This window comes from Lepidothrix coronata, unplaced genomic scaffold, assembly GCF_001604755.1.
Source record: "Lepidothrix coronata isolate B3197 unplaced genomic scaffold, Lepidothrix_coronata-1.0 Scaffold17, whole genome shotgun sequence".
NCBI classification, from domain to species: Eukaryota; Metazoa; Chordata; class Aves; order Passeriformes; family Pipridae; genus Lepidothrix; species Lepidothrix coronata.
In genome coordinates this window covers 5,826,743-5,845,146 of record NW_016690197.1, presented here as the reverse complement: position 1 = coordinate 5,845,146, position 18,404 = coordinate 5,826,743, and the positions used below count along the sequence as shown (strand labels likewise).

The window sequence follows — 18,404 nt, the reverse complement described above, 5'->3', positions numbered from 1 at the left end:
ATACCAATAACCATTTAATTTTAAATAGAGTTTTCTGACACCATCATGATCCTTAAATTTTTTTTTTTTCTCTCCAGGCCCACCCCTCTGAAATAAATATCAGAGCTGCTATAGGCATCTGCAATGAAGTAGAAGGGATAGGAACAGAGCCCCATGCTGACTGACTGGCATAAGTACGGAAAGCCAATTACTTGCTTTTACCGCATACAACTTCTGACGTGATGCTCTTCACAGTAAAAGCTTTAACAGGCTGCACTTTAAATATTTTAGCAATTTGCCCAATCATATTTTGCTTTCCCAAACTGAAGCCCTTTAAAGATTCAAGAGTATGTCATTTTGGAGCACACTGACTAACAAATGCCCACATCTGGAATACATGATTTTAATACCAAACAACAATGTCCATTTGCTCTGACAACTCTACCTGTGATAACCTTCTAAGTGTTTTTGCAGCAAGATTTTAAAGCACACGGCTTCTCAAAGGAGAAGCAAATGAAAGACATTTTTATAAACTTGCTTTCCAGCTATATAACTACATCTAAGCACAGATACATACAGGTTCTTTAATTTATATGCTAAAATCAAACATTAAGCTAAGTACTAAGTGACTCCAACGCTCTCGAATGCTAGTGAGGACCCCTAAGTGACTGCATTATACAATAGCATTAGGAGAATTGTGTTCACAAGGCACAGGTTAAACTGATCCTCAAATCTTACATTTAAGGAGGGAATTGAGTTTTGTCTGGAAAGCTACAGTCTTTACCTCAGATTTTTATCATGAATGCTTGAAATATGCTGATATAGAATTGCAACATTTCAAGGAAGAAAATATCTGCAATGTAGGAATATGCTAAGTACTCTGAGACAGGTATCCAAATTTTTAAGAAGTTTGCCTTTTAAAGCCTGTTAAAGAAAAGCCCATATTGTCTGAGCTCTTAAAACTGCAAAGTTTTCTGCTTTTAAAGCATTTGAGCCAGCATACTGTGGTAAGAACCTCTATTCTGTATCATCTACTAAAGCAGACTGTGAACACAGTGTAAGATATAGGTTAATTTACCCTGAATATAGCACGGTAAATTACCATGCAACCAACAGTTATATTTGCATGCCTGAGAAAGGTATAATCTTGCATTCCGTCAAGGTGATTAATTAGTGTAATTTTATAATCACTGATTACAGACCCATCGAAATCACTGTAAAATTCTCACACATTTCATTCAAACAGGATCAACTCCAAAGAAAGTTTGTCAAAAAAAGTTGAGAAACTATTAATACAATGTTCCACTTAAACAAGAATCTTTTGATACTTTAAGACAATCAATGCACTACATGGCAAAGGCATAAGTCAGAGTCATCTGGAAAAAAGAAACACTATGTTTTCAAAGTTGAAACTGGCAGCAGAGAAGCCTCTAGGGGATTACCTGGAGTCTCTGACCCTATTCCAGGTTTAATAATGACAGGCCTTGCATAAGTGTGCTATCTCTCTTGTAGGAAGCCGAGATGAAAAAGCTGTACCAAAGGGGTCTATTGTGAGGGTTTGGTTGAGTTTTTTTGTTTTTGTTTTTGTGGGGGTTTTTTGTTTGTTTGTTTTTTTAATTTCTAGAAAAAATATCTGGACTCTACATTCTCTTACTCCATTCATCAGCAACCTGCAGCCATGGTAGTTTGAACTGAGAGCCAACTGTGATACTGTTTATTGGGCATTCCCCGTCTTCTCATAGTTGCACGTGTACAATAAGGTCTGCAACTGTGAACACAGTAACATTCGAAGGTTGTCCTAATGCTCAGACAACATTTAGTTGTACCCTGTCCTAGCTATTTTTTCCAATGGAATGGGTCAGCTACATGTTTCAAAATAAGAAAGTTTGCCAAAAGATTAGGAATCTTCAGGAGTTTCCACTGAGAAATGTTTTCCTTTCTGTTGCTTCAGGGTTTATGGTTTTTTACCCCCAATACTTTCACAAAACATTTCTTCATGAGTTTTCCTAGAAGAGCACTGAAACAAAAGCAAAGTTCACTGACAAAATCACCTTCTTTTCCTTTCAGAAATCAAATGCATATAAGAAGGAATTTTCTTTTTCCCCCATCCTTTATCAGAGAAACTATAATAAAGCAATTTAAAAAAATGCCTCATTCTAATTTTCTAATCAGTGTTTCTTTTCTGGTCTGAGATATAAAACTAAATAGATAATCTGAAGCTTTAACACACATGAGTACTTAGCAATACTCTAATCTCAGCCACAAAAACAATGCACAAAAATAATACAAATTGAAAGGAATGTTATAACAAAGCAGGTGGTAACAGATATTTGATATTTAATTATGGTCAAATGCCTTGAGGTTTGAGGCAATTTTTAGAGTATGAGTGCTCAAAGGCTAGTATAGTTCTTTTGGGCTTTGTGTCCTAAAAGGAATATTCAAAGTAGCTTGTGGCAAAGGTTTACTAGAATATCTTAGATTTAAACATAAGTGGGCTATGGAAAGGAAAAAGACTATGAATTGTCAGATCTAACTCCCTGTTGAAGTTTTAGGTAACAAATTGTGATTTTTTTAAAAAAAGCCTTAGTGTTTTTTTGTTGTTTTGTTGTTTTCTTTTTTTAATCAATACATGCACCTATTCACAGTATCATAAACTGTTTGGACTCTTTGCTTCACTGCTTGGAGTATAGCAAGGGGAAACTTAAAGGAGGCAAACAGGATGGGACACACAACAGGAAAGTATGCTAAGAGATACTACTATAGTACTTTTACTCTAGGAGAATGGATTATTGCCTGAGGAAACTGTGATAAGACTTAACCACACTGTATTTCAGAATCTGTGGGGGTTTACACATAAGTGTGTTTATTAACTTTAAATCTTCTGGGCTAAGATATTATTTTAATCTCTCTTTAATCAATGTTCATTCATTCTCAGTAAAGTGATTCTTTAAGATGTCTATGGAGGTTGAAAACTCTTTGCTACTAAGGTCCAACTTTGTCCTCAGATGTTAAAAGATATGTACTTATGTACTTAAAAACGGAATTGATCAGAACAGTAATAGAATAGTATTACTGCTTTGGACACATACATCCTCATTAATCTGATGATCTAAACCTGTTTGGCAAATACTAAAAATTAATTAAGACAGACATACAGAGAGGCCAAGGCTGTCAAATCTGCCTAAGGCGATTGGACATCCTCTTCCCATTAAAATTTATATTACACAAAGCATTACAGTTGTTGCCCTTACAGCCAAATCATGGACTGAATGTTTCTAGAGCCTCTCTGCCTCCTCACCCTTGAAGATGGCCCTGTCAAGCTGTGCTTGAGTCACACTGGCAGGTTACTGTAGAAATGCTTATATTTGTGCTGAATTATTATGGTCTCCCAGGCTGCAAAGTCATCTGCTTCGAAAATTCAAATCATAGGCAGAAAAACACCTAACAATTTAATCCACACTCTTTGTTTTAATTGAGATGACAGTTTTTGTTGTTTGCAATGACCAAAGCATTTGGTCACTCCATCTAGGAAAAGACAGGCATGTATAGCCTGTATGGGAAAAAAAGAAGAAAAGTTGAATTTCCTTCATCCATAACCCCAGTTTAAAAATAGCTTCCCTGGTTCTTATGGCAGATATTACATACGCATGACTTAAAATGAAGAGCAAAGTACCATCTTTTCAAGGTTTTGAAGAGCATATAATGCCACTTACGTGCAATTAAACTTGAAAACGACGCTAAATGCCATGCTACAGCTGCAACCCCAAAAAGCCTGCCTGGAAGAAAACAGCCTAAAGCAAAACCATAAATCCCACTGCCAGCAAACCTACTGCAAGGAAGTCAGCATTACATTTTAAAGAGAACTGTTTTCCTAGAACACATTTATAACTACTGCAAAATTGGAGTTTTTGAGCCTGAAACTTTTGAGTACTGACTGGGGATGGACAGAACTGAAAAGACCATTCCAGACTAAATGGTTGCCTCATTAAATTACTATTGTTTAGCATAACCTTGTATTTTGTCACCCTTGTCTTAACCCTCTTGCTATTTATATGCAATGAGGAACATACCCTCATTGACCTGCAGTGGAACTACTCAATGTGCTGAGCACTGAGAACAAGAACACTATACAACCAGTAGGGAGGACCCTGGTGCTGTTTAAAAATAAACTGTAGTCTGATAGTCTTTACACATCAGTAAGACAATGTTTTAGCTTCTTTTTATTCTGCCCTCCAATAAAATTCTCCTTATATAAAGTCAAGAGCAAAATACACCTGGGAAAAAACACAACTTCTCTCTAATCTGTGTTTGTTAAAATCTGCCATTATGCCTTTCTCAGGTAGATATAATGTATCTGGATTTTGCACACGAAAAGATGTTTAGCAGTCTTCTGCTCAAGATTCAGGGTCTTGAAACTCACGCTGCCTGTGGTTCAGGAATTTTGAGTTTTCCTACCTGAGTTATGTGGATGTATCTTTGCAAGAATGTGTACACACATACTTAATTTTAGGAGGAAGAAGAGGGTTTGCTGAAGGTAAAATAGGACTTGAAGATGCTAGAGAATGTCTCATGTCTTTAAAATTTCTCCTACAACTACCCTAACAAATTGTGGCAATTAACATGCTGTTAGTGTTAGATGTAAGCAGCCAGTGCAGGTGCTAATAATTGAAAAAGCATTTAGAGCTTTTACACCCTGGCTGAATATTTCATGATGTGCTGCATGTTTCACTATTTACTCAGTGGGCCTCTGTCACTTCAATCTTCTCTGATTGCTTTGACTGGTGCTATAAAGCTCAACCAAGACAGAGTGACGGCTTGTCACAGGCAAACTCCACTGACTCTAGCAGCTCGCTGGGACTAGCTATGAAGGTTGTCAAGACATTCTGATGGAATTCAGCAAATGTTTTGTGACTAATACACCCAACATTTGTCGGCTACCATTAGCCATTCCCTGTGACCCTGCAGTCTGTGTGGATAGCATTAAGTTGTAATGAGAATTTGTTGCCTGTGTGTGTTACACTAATGACACTCTCCCACTGATCTTTCCTTTCACAGGTTAATCAGAAATGAAATTTCTAAGGATTCAGTGCCCAGATGCACTGGGCTCTAGAGAAGAAAACCCAGTGTGACAACAGAAAGAAAACCTGCAGTTTACTGTTAAATGCTTTCATTGTCATATTCAGAAGCTATCCTAATAGTGGCTACAATCTCATACTGTCTTTTTCCCTAAATCTGAAAAGTAGACTATATGTAATACACTGGTTGGTGTATAGTGCCCTGTGCTATCTAATGGGCTGAATTACAGTGCCAAGAAAACTAACAATTCTCCTTCCTTTCCTCTTGCTCTACTCAAATGTTTCTGGCTTTATTATCCTCAGAAGTCTTACTGAAGATTTCACATTAATTTATCAAGACTACTAAGAATACTGATATAAAGCTATTTCCTGTAAGAATCTTGCTCTTTAAAGTATCTTGATATCTCAGGACATGATCAGAATATGCTTCTGAAGTATGAATCCTCTCACATTAAAAAGTAACAAAATAGTTAACTTCTAGACTTTTACATAAGCAATTTAATGAGGGGAAGACAAGGCACAAAGTCAATGTGTCTATTGGTTTTAATATTTCCCATTTTTCTCTACTGAAGCTGCAGAACTTGCAATCTTTGAGGGGTAGGAGAATGTACCTAAAAAGTAATTTTTCATTTGTAAAAAATAAACCCACAGTTAGGTAGCGTCATAAAATACAGGAGTGTTTTTGTCACTTAAACGAAATGTGTGACCTTATGAAAAAAGCTACCACCTTTGACAGTCGAAGTTTATAAGAACACATTATTTTCTTTAAACCTGGTTTATAGCTTAAGAGCTTATTCCTTCCATTGCCTTGATCTGAGTGGATCTTCTATTATCCTGAACTCCATAAAAAATATTAGGTTTTTTTTCCTGGAAAATTCTCCTTTTCTTTCCCAGCACTGCTCTCTCATCTCAGAAAGACTTGTGAAAGATTTCACAGTAATACAAAAAAAAAAATTCTGATACTGTTCTTATTCCCATGTTTTACAACACAACTACCAATGGTAGCAACAGTCAGAAGGCTAACATATAATACCACCTATCATTCAAATAATTTAATTCTATAAACTTGTTAAAAACAGGTCTAAGATAACATAGTGACATAACACTGAACTATTCCTTTGTTCATGTTGATTGTAGTGAAGTTGTAAGACAGGATCAAGAAGTGAAATGTGCTATTATATACCTGCTGTGTTGCAGCTTGATTATTGTTGCATATTAGCACTGCATAAAGGCAGGATATAAATCTGAGATTACATGATGGAAATTTCCAAGGCTGAGAGATGTAAATACATACCATTATTATGGTTATCAGTGAGCTTTCACCTTTTCAAACCTTACCTTCATGCCTAGTTTAAGGGAGTCATGGGAAATGATCAGACTGAAATTATTTTACCAGTTTTGGCTTGAGAAATGTTCCCTTCTAGATCTGTCATCACTTTTCTTTTGGTTTCTGTGAGAAAGTTCACAGTTTCAGCTCATGAAAGGGCAGCACTACAATGGCAGAGGCAATACAAATTCATCCTGAGTGGCACACTAGCAAAAATGTGTACGCACATTTAAGTGGATGTGGCTTAGTGGGTGGATGAGGAGATAAATGTGCGCAGCCATTGTTCATATATTTAGAATATTATACCCAACTTCAGGAAAAAAGACAGGAGGTTTCCTCCTCAACTTCAGATAAATAATCTCATTAGGCTTCTGGAAAAGTATGCCAAAGAGCTCACTTTTTTCTGTGTCACTTAGCTGGGTTTTGACAGTCTCTGAGCAAGTTTTATGGTTTGGTTGGGAATTATTTAAGATCCTCGATCAAAAAAAATCCTCAGGCTTACGAAATTCTCCTTGGCAACACACTGAAAACCCAGTGTCCTCTGATGCCTCTGATTCTTATGTGATCAGGGACACTAATGATAATGACCCTTTGCTGAGTATGCTACTTGTCTAGAGGCCTGTGTCAACTACACCACTACATACAGAGTGGACAGGGACAAACTATTTGTTTGCTCTTCAGGCCCCTTGGGCCCTGTCATATGCTATTTGTTCTTGCATTAAGAGGTAGTTTGACTCAGCTGGGCTGACATTTCCTTCAAGTCAGTGTATTCCACTCATGCAGTAGCAGCTAGAAAAGCATTAAGTATGGACTTGAGCCTCAGCAACAATCCTTTTAAGTGGCTTTTTTGATTCATATCCAGGCCTTTCACATTTTTACTGGTCATTCTGAATCCAAAATGACATATTTTTTTTTCAAAACTAGCTTTGCTACTTGATATTCAGGCAACATAGCCTCTTCCTAGCTAACGTGGCTCCTCATCAATAATATGCATCAAAACCTGCAACTGAGATGAACAGGTGACTGATATTGCTGCATGACACCAGAGGCATCAATTGGTTCTACTTCTCCGTCTCATGAAGGAGACCTGATATGTGATTATTCTGTCACTCACAGCTTTTCTTCCTTTTGCTTCCATTTAAATTTTACTTTTTATTATAATAGGATGTCCTTGTGTTCACATCTCAACAGGAGAAGTAGCCATTCTTTTCTGTTGGAGTTTAAGTTATTTTTAAGAAGTATCCACGTTCTTATGGGTTTAATGGGACAGACTTTTGCTGATGTAAGACAGGTAAAAATAACCATGATGATGCAGAGTATTTTTCTAGTTAATTTGCATTTGTAGCTACTGTTGGAATTTGAAATATTTGTTTCTTATTTATTAGACTCTTACAGTATTGCATCAGTGTGATTCTGCTCATGTCATTTGATGTGATGCAGGATTCAGTTAGAACAGTGACTTTCTAAATGTGAATCTAGACCATCTGTGATGTACACAAAGAGCATTTCTATGTCAATCACCTATTTATATCAGTAATTTATTGTAATTTAGGGTCATCAAAAAGATGACATTAAAAAGATGCCTCCAATCTATTTATCCGGTTCACATTTGGTAATACAGCTTTCTACTTATGTGTGACTAAATCTCAAAAACTCCCATTTTCTGACCAGGTCACATCACTTGTCATGATGTCCCAGAGAATTCCTATGATACAGTTTCTATCCTCTGTTCTATTTCAGTTATAGCAGAAGTCATAAAGTTTTATCCCATAGCACAATACCTTCTTCCCTGATTTGACCTAGTCACTGTGGGAATCTGAAATCTATGTGGCATTTTCAACATTATCTTAACTGTAGGGATGCTCAGAATGTGATTCAAGAATCACAATTCAGATTAAAATTTTTTAAATGAACTTCTCATATATTTGTCCTTTTCATGCTCCAGACTTCTTGTCCTCCAGCACCCCTCCAGATCCAGGACCATAGCTGAGGAAAAATTTGCAAAGTAGCCATCTGTTTCAAGGCAGGTGGGACAGGGTCAAAACTGACTTTGAAAAGTAGCTTTTAAAGTAAATTTAGGAAAAAACTTGCAAAGATAAATATCAGCTACAGACATGACAGATTTACCTCTTGGGTACTTCTAGCTGCTATACACTAAAGATTTCTGGGCAGGAAAGCAAGTACCTGTCACTTTAAGTAATCTACGAGGATACAAAATAGCAGATAATACAATCCACCTTTGTTTATTGGAAAGAAGAAAACAGTTTGGCCATTACAAACAAAGCTTAACAGAGCTCTCTTCTGATTCAATCCATGTTGTCTTATTTAGCACCTTGAACCAAAGTTAAGTCAGTATAGATAAAAAGTAAAATGAAGAGATGGTTGGGTCTGGGGAGCGGCTGAGGGTGCGAACACAGGGCTGGAGAATAAATTTAGCAGCAGAGAAGAAGAGGAAGAAAACAATGTCTGGATTTGGAAGCCTGGCAAGTTCTCCACTCACTGCTCAACCTGTGTTTAGCAATTCTGATGTGCTACTGAGCAGACAGCTCAGGCTCAGGACGACTACTCTCCCTCAGTCCCTCTTCAGCAGGCAATGAAAGCAGGCTCTACTTTGAAAATCTTCCCCCATCATGCAAACTGACACAGGCATGCTTTTCAAAAACCCACAGCCAATCTGTTGATCATTACTTATTTACAAAGGCCTTCGGGCAGAAAGTCCTGTAAAAACCATACTTGATACGGTATACACTAGCTTTTTCTGCTTGTGGAAAAAAGTACCCCTAAGGCTACCTCAAACCATCACTTTCTATTGCACATAAAATGTACCGTGTAACACTAAAGTATTTAATATATATGGTATAATATATCTACAGGAAAGGCATTTGTGTAGAAGTATGTTACCCTGTATTTGGTAATTTGATGTTTTGCTGAAGGCTATGACTTGAAAAAGCCTGCACCTAGTACAGAGGACCTGTCATCTCAGTACCCAAGAGCCAATAGAATAAAGAAGTACCCTTAAGCAGCAAAACTTTGACACAGCTTTGAAGCATATGAAAACAGTATAACTCCCCAGAATTATTATTACTCAAGATCAAAGAAATGAGGCATACTTTACATAGCAAACAGGGACAGTGTGTTCAGCTCCAAATGTTTCAGCTCTTTCTCTCTCTCTCTCCCTCTCTCTTTCTTTTTACTTCTACTTCCCCAAAATTAGGATTTGGGGGAAGGTGAGGGGGGAAAATCTCCCATATGTTTAAATTTTAAGCAGTTAAAACTATTAACACCAGATAAGAGGACTGTCCAAAGGTAAGTAAGTTGAAAACGATGCTAGCATGACAACTGGCACCATAAAAATGAGAAGTTTGCCAGTATGCTCATTTTATTCTTCCTCATAAACTGTAAACAAGCATGTAAATCAGTGTCATATGGGCAAGGCTGAACTAACAGGAAGTCAGAGAGCTTTTAATGATACATTTAACAGAAATAGATGGTAAATAGGAAAAAAAAAAGCCACAGCTGGGTGCATTTTCTTCTGTGAATCAATCTCACTTTTGGTTCTGTAGTCTAAACAGAGATGAGGACGACTTGTAGAAGTTACGTCCTTGAATATGCCCTACATTGCAGAAACAATAAACAAATATGGATGTTTCTGTAACTGGCCAAAGAAAATTCCAGTCTAGTGACTGAAATACAAAGAGAAATATCACCTAGCTATATCCAGAATCATTAAAGGAACAAAATAATTGTCAATAATAAAAATATTGAAGGATTTTATATATGGAAAGAATTATATATTTGTATCCATTTTTTTTCACTTGAGCAGTCACAGTTATACACACACATAAATCTCAAATTGCATAATTGTGTCTGTTTACATGTATCAATAAGTTTACATTTTTCTGTGTGTATATATATATATACACACACACACATACAGTGGAAAATCTCTGCTATAGTATTTATGGATACAATTATGGACTGAGGTTCTAGCCTGACTGCCTAAGATATGCAAAATCAGAGCAGGAACAGCCTCCTTGCAGAAAACTCTATGTCTACAATGTGATCCTATTCTGACTGACTTGAGCAGGTAAAAGGTGAAGCACAGTGAGATAGAATGAAAATGCCATATTATTTTAATAGATTCCAATTTCTTTTTGCAGTTCTCATTTTAACAAATCTCTTAGAGGTAATTTGTCCTGTGGAAGGAAACTACATAGTTATGCAAAGGAGTACTGTTGTAAAATAATGTACACATAGCAACAGGGGAAAAATATCACTAACAAGATTATGTTTTCATCACCCATTTTTAGAGTATATACTACCCTCTTAAAAATCCCTGTATTTCATAATTAATGTGCTTTTAGCTTGACTAAAACTGCGTTAGTTTTGAACTTTGCTTTGGCAAGTACATATATTATTAGACTTTTTTATCAGTCTAAATCAATTAACCGAAATTTGATTTCAATCGACAGGATAAAAGGAAGGTAATATTCAGGTTCATTTTTGATTGTGATGATACATCTCACATATGGCCTTAAGTACAGAAAACAGTACTCAGAGGGAATCCAACAAAAAGAGAATTGCCTGAGGCAAACTAACCACATGAGTTCCCCTGATTGGTTAGTGCTATCATTAGTGCCACTGCTGTTTAAGAACTACACATGGACAGGACAGGGTGACAGCTAAGACTTTAAAGCCTATGTATTTTTCAAACAGCTTTTCAAACTGTTTTTCATGACAGAATTTTTTTTCAGCTCTATCATTAACTGCTGACAAGCTGACAGAATAAATACTTCAGCCTTTCAGAAACCATCTAACAATCTTTTTTTTCACCCCCCTCCGCTTATTTTTGATGTGGGGGGAGGAGAAGTGGAAGGAAGGAAGAAAGCAGATGAAGATATGGGTTTCTTACAGTCTTACCTCATCAGCTTGGGTGAGGAGTTGGGTGAATTTCTCATGCCTCCGTTTCGCTGCTTTTTTTTGGGTGATAGTGTCGATGGCTGCTCATCTTCAACTGGAAATATAAGGAACTTATGAGATTAAGTACTGCTCTAAGTGCAGTGTGAAATACAACTGAAGTAGCAAAGAACACACACTCTATGTCCATTCACTCACTGATACTTCATTGCTAACATAGGCCCAACAGTAATAAAAATCAAATACATGTTAGTCGAAGAGATTGGTTTGAAAGAGAAGCAGGGAAGAATATCAGGGTTTTGAACATAGGCGTTCAAATTGGTTTCATACTTCAAAAACAAAGGGGGGGAACCACATTCGGGTTATTCTTAGAGTTATTATCAGTTAATCTGCGCTATAGAAAAATAGAATTAGTGCTCTGCTATATATCCAGACAGATAAAGTACTATTTGAAATATCAACATAACAGCTGCCAGCCTGCTTTTGCTAATGAACTAGACACCAGTTGGTTCTTGCTCCTCACATGCCAAACAACAGAGTCTTCATGAAGAGATGTAAAATATTCAATGCCTTGATGTTCAATGATTCAGTTCGTCGGGAATGTGAATGCAGCCTGCCATTGTGCACAGATCTCCAGCACAAGTCAGACCTCATCGCTCTACCCTTCTCACAAAAGGGAGTTTTAACAGGAGTGAACAGAATGAGGTTGAATGGAAGTGGGGAGACAATACCTGTATAACAGAGGATGCATGTGTTATGCAATCTTTTAATGAGGATGACGTGCATTTTCAATGACAGATCAATTTCTAGAATTAAAATCATGTACAGTTTGCCAGTCATAAACTACTCTTGGATAACTTATGTCACAATATGTATTGCTTACACAAGTGCAGTTTCCTAAGAACTCATCTGTAAGAATTAACCAACATCTTTCTTACTTCAAGATTATATAACTGCACTTGATAATCTGCATGTAAACTTTACATGTGCTATCAAAGGGAATAATCTCATGCTTGCTTTCTCAAATTCACACTAATGTTGATCTATTCTAATATAGAGAAGGAAAAATAATTTTTTTTCATTCTAGTATTAACCAAAAAATATACTAGAAGACAATGTAACTGATGCTTAGGAAGCTGTTTAAAGCTAAAAGAAAAGACATTAGTAGTAGTAGCAGTAGTATCTATATTAAAAGAGCTTAGTACACATTAGCAGTGCACAAGCAGAGGCTGAGAAAAAAATACTATTGGAACAAGCTACATAGGAAAAACAACAAAACCTGGTTATCTGCCACCTGCCTTAGACTTATCTTGGAGAAAATAAAGCAACAGCCTTTTGCTATAACCCTTTTCTGACACAATTTCATTACAGTCTGCATTCTAGCCTGCCATGTCTGTCTGTTTGCCCAAGCCTGTTATGGAACTTCATTTTGCCTTGGTCAAGACCAAAAAATTGGACCCCGAAAAGACAGATGTGCTCTCTTTTTATATGACCGGGCATCACCAAGCACAAGGGATTCACAACAAAAGAAAGCATTGCAAAGGGAAAACAAAAAAAAAACCCAACCAAACAAAGCTAATCCCAAAATAAATGTCCCAAAGAGTGGTACAAAAATAATATTTAGATTAGAACAAGGACTGTCTAATAATGATTTATTGGCTAACTTAACTTTTTCCTCTTCTAGAGCAGCATCCCCAAAGACAAAGCCATTTTCTTCTCCTTTGACTTTTCTTTTTTTCCAGATCAGAATCCTGCAGTGTAAATGCTTGTTGATGATCAGTCAAGTGCCATTCTTTGTTTGGCTGAGAGATAACTAAGCCCATAGAAAATTCTCAAAAATATACAAATTGAAATTTTTATTCTGTGGCAGTTTGTTCATATTAAACTAGAGCATTTAGCTCTAGTATTTAGCTATGTGTACCATGAAGTGAATATGCACAGAATTACTTTATTGGTAATATCTTTGTATTTCTGATTGAAAAAAAGTGCAAGTGTTTGAGCGTTTCAGAACATGCTCTGCAAAACACTCTTGGAAATGGTCTAGTCTTTTTTAAACTTCTCTAAAAAAAGTTATTCATATGCTATTCCACACAGACAATAGGTTTCAAGATATAAACTGTGCTTTCTTTTTCTGTATCAGATATAAATATTCAGTTCTAATCTGTTGAATCCACCACTTAGAAGATCAAATGAACAAGAATCATGCAAAATGTTCCTTCCGGAAACCAACAAATTATCTGTTTTGCTCTCCTGGTAGTAAAAATTCTAAATTTTACTTAATTTAATCTGATGACATGGAGTTAAAGCATGTCTGTCAAGAGATGCAATATGCCACCACAAGGGTATTGTCACACTATTTTAACAGTCTAAGGAAGATACATCAAGACCATGTGCAAAACCTTACATTAACATAAGTCAACTGTAGATATTATTGCAAGAAATATTTCTATGAACAAGAGAAAATAGCATTAAAAAAGAGTACTTTTCCAAGTTTTCAGCTAGCTAATAAGACTCCTGTCTGATCCCTTCAAATTCTGAAAGTTAGTACAATAAGAGGCTTTTGCACTTTATAGTCCAACATTTGTGTTCTCTGGTGTTGCTAGGCGATACTAACCTGCCACTCAATTAAAACCAAAGTCTTACTGTAATCATTCAGAATAACCATTTCTAGAAGTACATTTCTAGCAGTCTGCACTTATTTTTGGCATTGCATCTGCAATAAGTAAGCTCCTTTTTTGGATATGCGCTTGTCATATTCAAACTGCGTCACTGTCACCAATTGCCTGGAAAGCCCAAGGTTAATGTGGCTCACTAATTAACACCTGTTAGCAAAGCCTTCTGAGGAATCTCAATTTGTTGCTAAAGCAATGCCTTGTTCAAGCAAGGAAGCCATATATTCTCACTGTAGCAATGAAAGGAGATCTATCTTCATCATATCACATAAAAACAAGATTTTGCTTTTCGTTGAAATCTCTGTGCAGAGTTTACAGGGCTTCTGTATTTTAGAAACACATCTCCATAAGAATGGGGGAAGGGAATCCATGAAGTTGAAATATGTGAAGAGTATATAATGGATACCATTACCTATGGCTTGGTTCCCCAAAATTTTGAAATGATAACTCACAAGTGGTTTCTTAGTAGTAAGCAGGATATAAAAATATTTAATTATCATTCTTCAAAATACTCATCAATTTTCTGCATATTTAAAGAAATAGACCTAGCAAAATTTTTAGTAAAGTAATTAAATATAATTTTAGTTTCATGGTTCCTGTGTCTGCATTAATTTAAAAGGGAGTCTTAAATTTGCTTGTTCTTATGAAAGACAACCATATTTGAGTAATTGGCTGTGATATATGACAACTCAACTCTGATATTGTATGCTTGCTTTTGTTAATGAGTCCCCATTTTTTACTATTTTTCATGTCTTTATACTACAGGATTTGTATTAAATACAGCCATATTATATTATGCAGACTTTCTTTACCAGCTTTCATGAAAATTGCAAATATGTTCAAGAATTGGACACAGAATTTCATAGATTCAAGAGCTTGTTTGCACATCCCTAAGTATAACACTTAATGTACTGTTGTATCAACCTTCAGTTCAGTTGTTCTAATAACAGTTTTGCAGTTCAGGAAGACTCAGTGCTAGAAAAATGTCAGGCAAGTCTAATGAGGCTTCAGATGCTCCAGTTTGTGCTGGAGTTTAATTTAAAGTTACACTGATGTTTTAACGTGTTTGCTTACTCTTGAGTAAAGAGTGTTCATTACTTCAATGACATAACCTCCAGACAATATACCATGAATTGGTTTAAGATGTGCTGGTAATTTTAACAGCCGTAATGTGGAGTTGAACATCTGTAACAACATATTACTTGACTTTCTTCATTTCATTTCTAAAGCAAAATAAAGGGAATGTCTTTCAAAACAGTGGACAAGTTCATAACTTTTTTTTGTTGTTATTTTCTTACTATTTTTAAAATAAAACTGTCCCCTTCACTGCCTCTCCCGGGTCACTAGCAGAACAGTTTACAGACACCTTTTTAAAGCCCCCAAAATACCAAAATTTGAAATAACATCTATGTTATTGAACATCACATCAACTGGAATACCCAGTAAATTCATTCTGCCTAGCACGTAAATGCTTCAGAGCAAATAAATCCTTTGAAAGGTAAAGCACAAACCACCCAGAAACATTAGTTGACTAGCTATCTCAATTAACTTATTAATCACCACATCTGGAGAAACCCACATCTGTAAGCACTTAAGAGAGCATTAGTAATGTCATAGGCACATGGAAAACAGACTGCAAAACCATGCACAAACCGATCTGTGTTGCCTTATGCATCCAACTACTGGGCTACCTACGGAGATCTTGGTTCAACCCAGGCTTTTGGGAGTGGCAGCGGTATTTTACAGGTAAGCTGAGTGCCCTTTGCAATCTACAGTACGTAGATTTTCCTTGTTCGACAGAACTCAGTAAGTTAAGGTGCAGCAGCGAGGGGTTGTTGGGTAGGAAGAGGCTCCCTTTACGGTTATTAACAAGTGGAACAGGTTCCAGGATTCCTTCAGTGGACTTGGCATCAACCAATGCATTAGTAGTTGCATTCTTGAATTGATATGAGCATTTTGGGTAACTTGATCTAGCTGCATTCTTTACTTCTAAATAATAAGAAAAGATTTAAATTAATTTCTTTGTATTAAAAATTATTTCAAACCACAGGCATGAATCAGTTTTGATATTACATGGAAATACAGATGTTAAAGCCTAAAGTAGCAGTTCCAAAAGCAGAAACAGAGGTTTATACCTGCAGCTTTCGTAAGGTTGTCTTTTTTTTCTTTTCTGAAAATGTCTTTTTATAAAAGAATACTCATAAAAGGATTATTCCACAATATTATCACCTTTAAGCAATAATCTCATCCTAGAGTAAGTATGTCTAAGGCAACACTTATTTCCCACATGTTGATAAAGGCTTAGAGATTTACTAGGTGTGGAAGATGTTTATTTCTTTGAAAGTACTGAAAATGACAGGGGAGGTAGAGCACTCTGCTGCTATTAAAATAAATAAGGAATCATAGAAAACGTAAGGTCAACACTTCAAAATTGTGCAGGCATACTTATGGAATTAAACTGATGTTTAGGTATCTACATTAAAAGGGTTGGCTATTCAGCAGTGCTGCATACTGTAAATTTCTGAAGGTCATATACAGCACCTCTGTAAAGAAAATTAAGAAATCTGGTTTCCTAAATATGGAGTTATCTGTGATTCTTAGTCTTCCATTACTAATATATCAAAGCTAATCGAATACATAACCCTCCTTCCCCCCAAACAAATGGCACCTTCTGTAAAAACAGTAAAAAAAATGTTTTTCTGGTAAAAATATGCAATAAAGGTTTTCTTTGAATGCTTGTTTCATTCTGAATGAGTATAGTATAGAGAAGAAGGTGTATTATTGAGCCAGTAAGATCTTATATCTAGTTATGTATTATGAGGTAAGGAGGTTAGATGGGGAGTAGTTGGTGGACTGATAAACTTGCAGCATTATTTCCATATGTTTCAATTGCCTTAAAGATTGTATGGAGAATATTGAGCAGTTAGTGGCTCCAAAGTAACTGAGGAGGTCGGTATGTTTTTTGGCATCTTTGTCTAGTTCACCACCATCTAGAAACACCATCTGGTAACAGGGAAGATAAGTAAATAGCACCCCCATGCTTGCCATTTTTCTTCAAGCACAAAATCTGTCTCTTTTGCAAAAAAAGTGGGTCTATGGGAATTACAAGAGTCATTTGAAGGTACTTTTTAACAAGGTTCAACTCGCTAGTAATAAAGCATCCATTCTAATTCAGTGACCTCTGAACTGATGGCTTGCTACTACTCTGACTGAGGCAGATAGAAAATTCAGTGAGGAAAGAACTAGAGTCTGATTCACAATGTTACTCTGCTTTTTACTAATAGTAGTAACATTTAAAGTATAATAACAATAATGCATACTCATCACAGTCCACATATATTTTAAATCATCAGAGGAGAGTATATATCTTTGATTAGGAAAACTGCCACAAAAAAAAACACTGTGAATAATATTGGTTACACCACTTGAAAATTACTGATTTTACCTCAGTTTCTGAGGTTTTGTCAAATTTTGTACTTCTATTTTTTATATTACTCTGGTGAAACAATTTTCAGATGATAAAATATATCTGCAGAGACCTCTCTCCCTTTCACAAGTCACTGGTCAAGCATGTATTTGAAGATATGCATCAATTTGGTTCTATTTTTAAAGTATAGATAGTAATATTGGCAATAATCTTCAAAAATCTACATGCCTGCATCAAAGTATCTTCACATGCAATGGAAGACCAAAACTTGGTAAGCTTATCCAGCCCCAATCAAGTTGTTTCATAAATATCATAATCTTTTCACAGCCTCTTCTGGAGCTCACTAAGTGATGGTTTCAGATACCAGACCTCACTATTAAGCAATAACGTTCCATAAAAATGTACATCTTTTGGAATATTCCATGCAGACACGAGCAAGATGTCCCAAGATTTTGTGCTTGCAGTGGCACAGCATGAGTCAGAACAAAAATACTTGTCTTTTGGTAATGGCTTCATATCTGGTGTTTGGCATCATATTTAACAGTCCCACATGATCTTGTTCAGCATGAAGGCAGACTGAGCTGCTTAAAACATAATCTACTTCTCCTTATTTCCAACAGTGTGGACAGGTACTATTACTGAAAAGCAAAACACTGAGCATGGGGATAACAAGTTGCCTTTTTTTGTTCAGTCAAATTATTCAAGATTTAAAAGTTCTAACTACTGGTTTCATTCCATGACTTCTAGCTTCTTGTCTCTGACAAGAGCTCAGCTACTTCAGATGAAAGTTGAAGAAGCCCCATAGTGGATAACTGTGAAATATCTTGTACATAGGACAAGTTTCTTTCTTATTCCAAAAGTTTATGGCTCATGTCTTTTTACTCCATCATGAAAAGCAAGGATTATAATATAATATCTGAATATCTCATGTTTCATAGAGATAATAATATCTCTCTCTGTTCCTCCTACAATTATATATTTCTTACCACAGAAAAATAAAACTGATT

General features: G+C 36.1%; 1 protein-coding gene across 41 annotated transcripts in view; it reads right to left on the bottom strand.

Moving 5' to 3' along the window:
* The window catches only part of KCNMA1 (potassium calcium-activated channel subfamily M alpha 1), a 471,638-nt gene that overhangs the window by 59,486 nt on the left and 393,748 nt on the right, over positions 1 to 18,404 (bottom strand). For 39 of the 41 annotated variants that reach the window (XM_017807020.1, XM_017807021.1, XM_017807041.1 and 36 more), the window contains one exon: positions 11,302 to 11,395. In XM_017807020.1, the coding sequence (XP_017662509.1) occupies positions 11,302 to 11,395 (94 nt within the window). Of the gene's footprint in view, positions 1 to 11,301; positions 11,396 to 15,665; positions 15,960 to 18,404 lie in introns of all 41 variants that reach the window. The other 2 variants (XM_017807018.1, XM_017807019.1) reach the window with 1 other exon arrangement.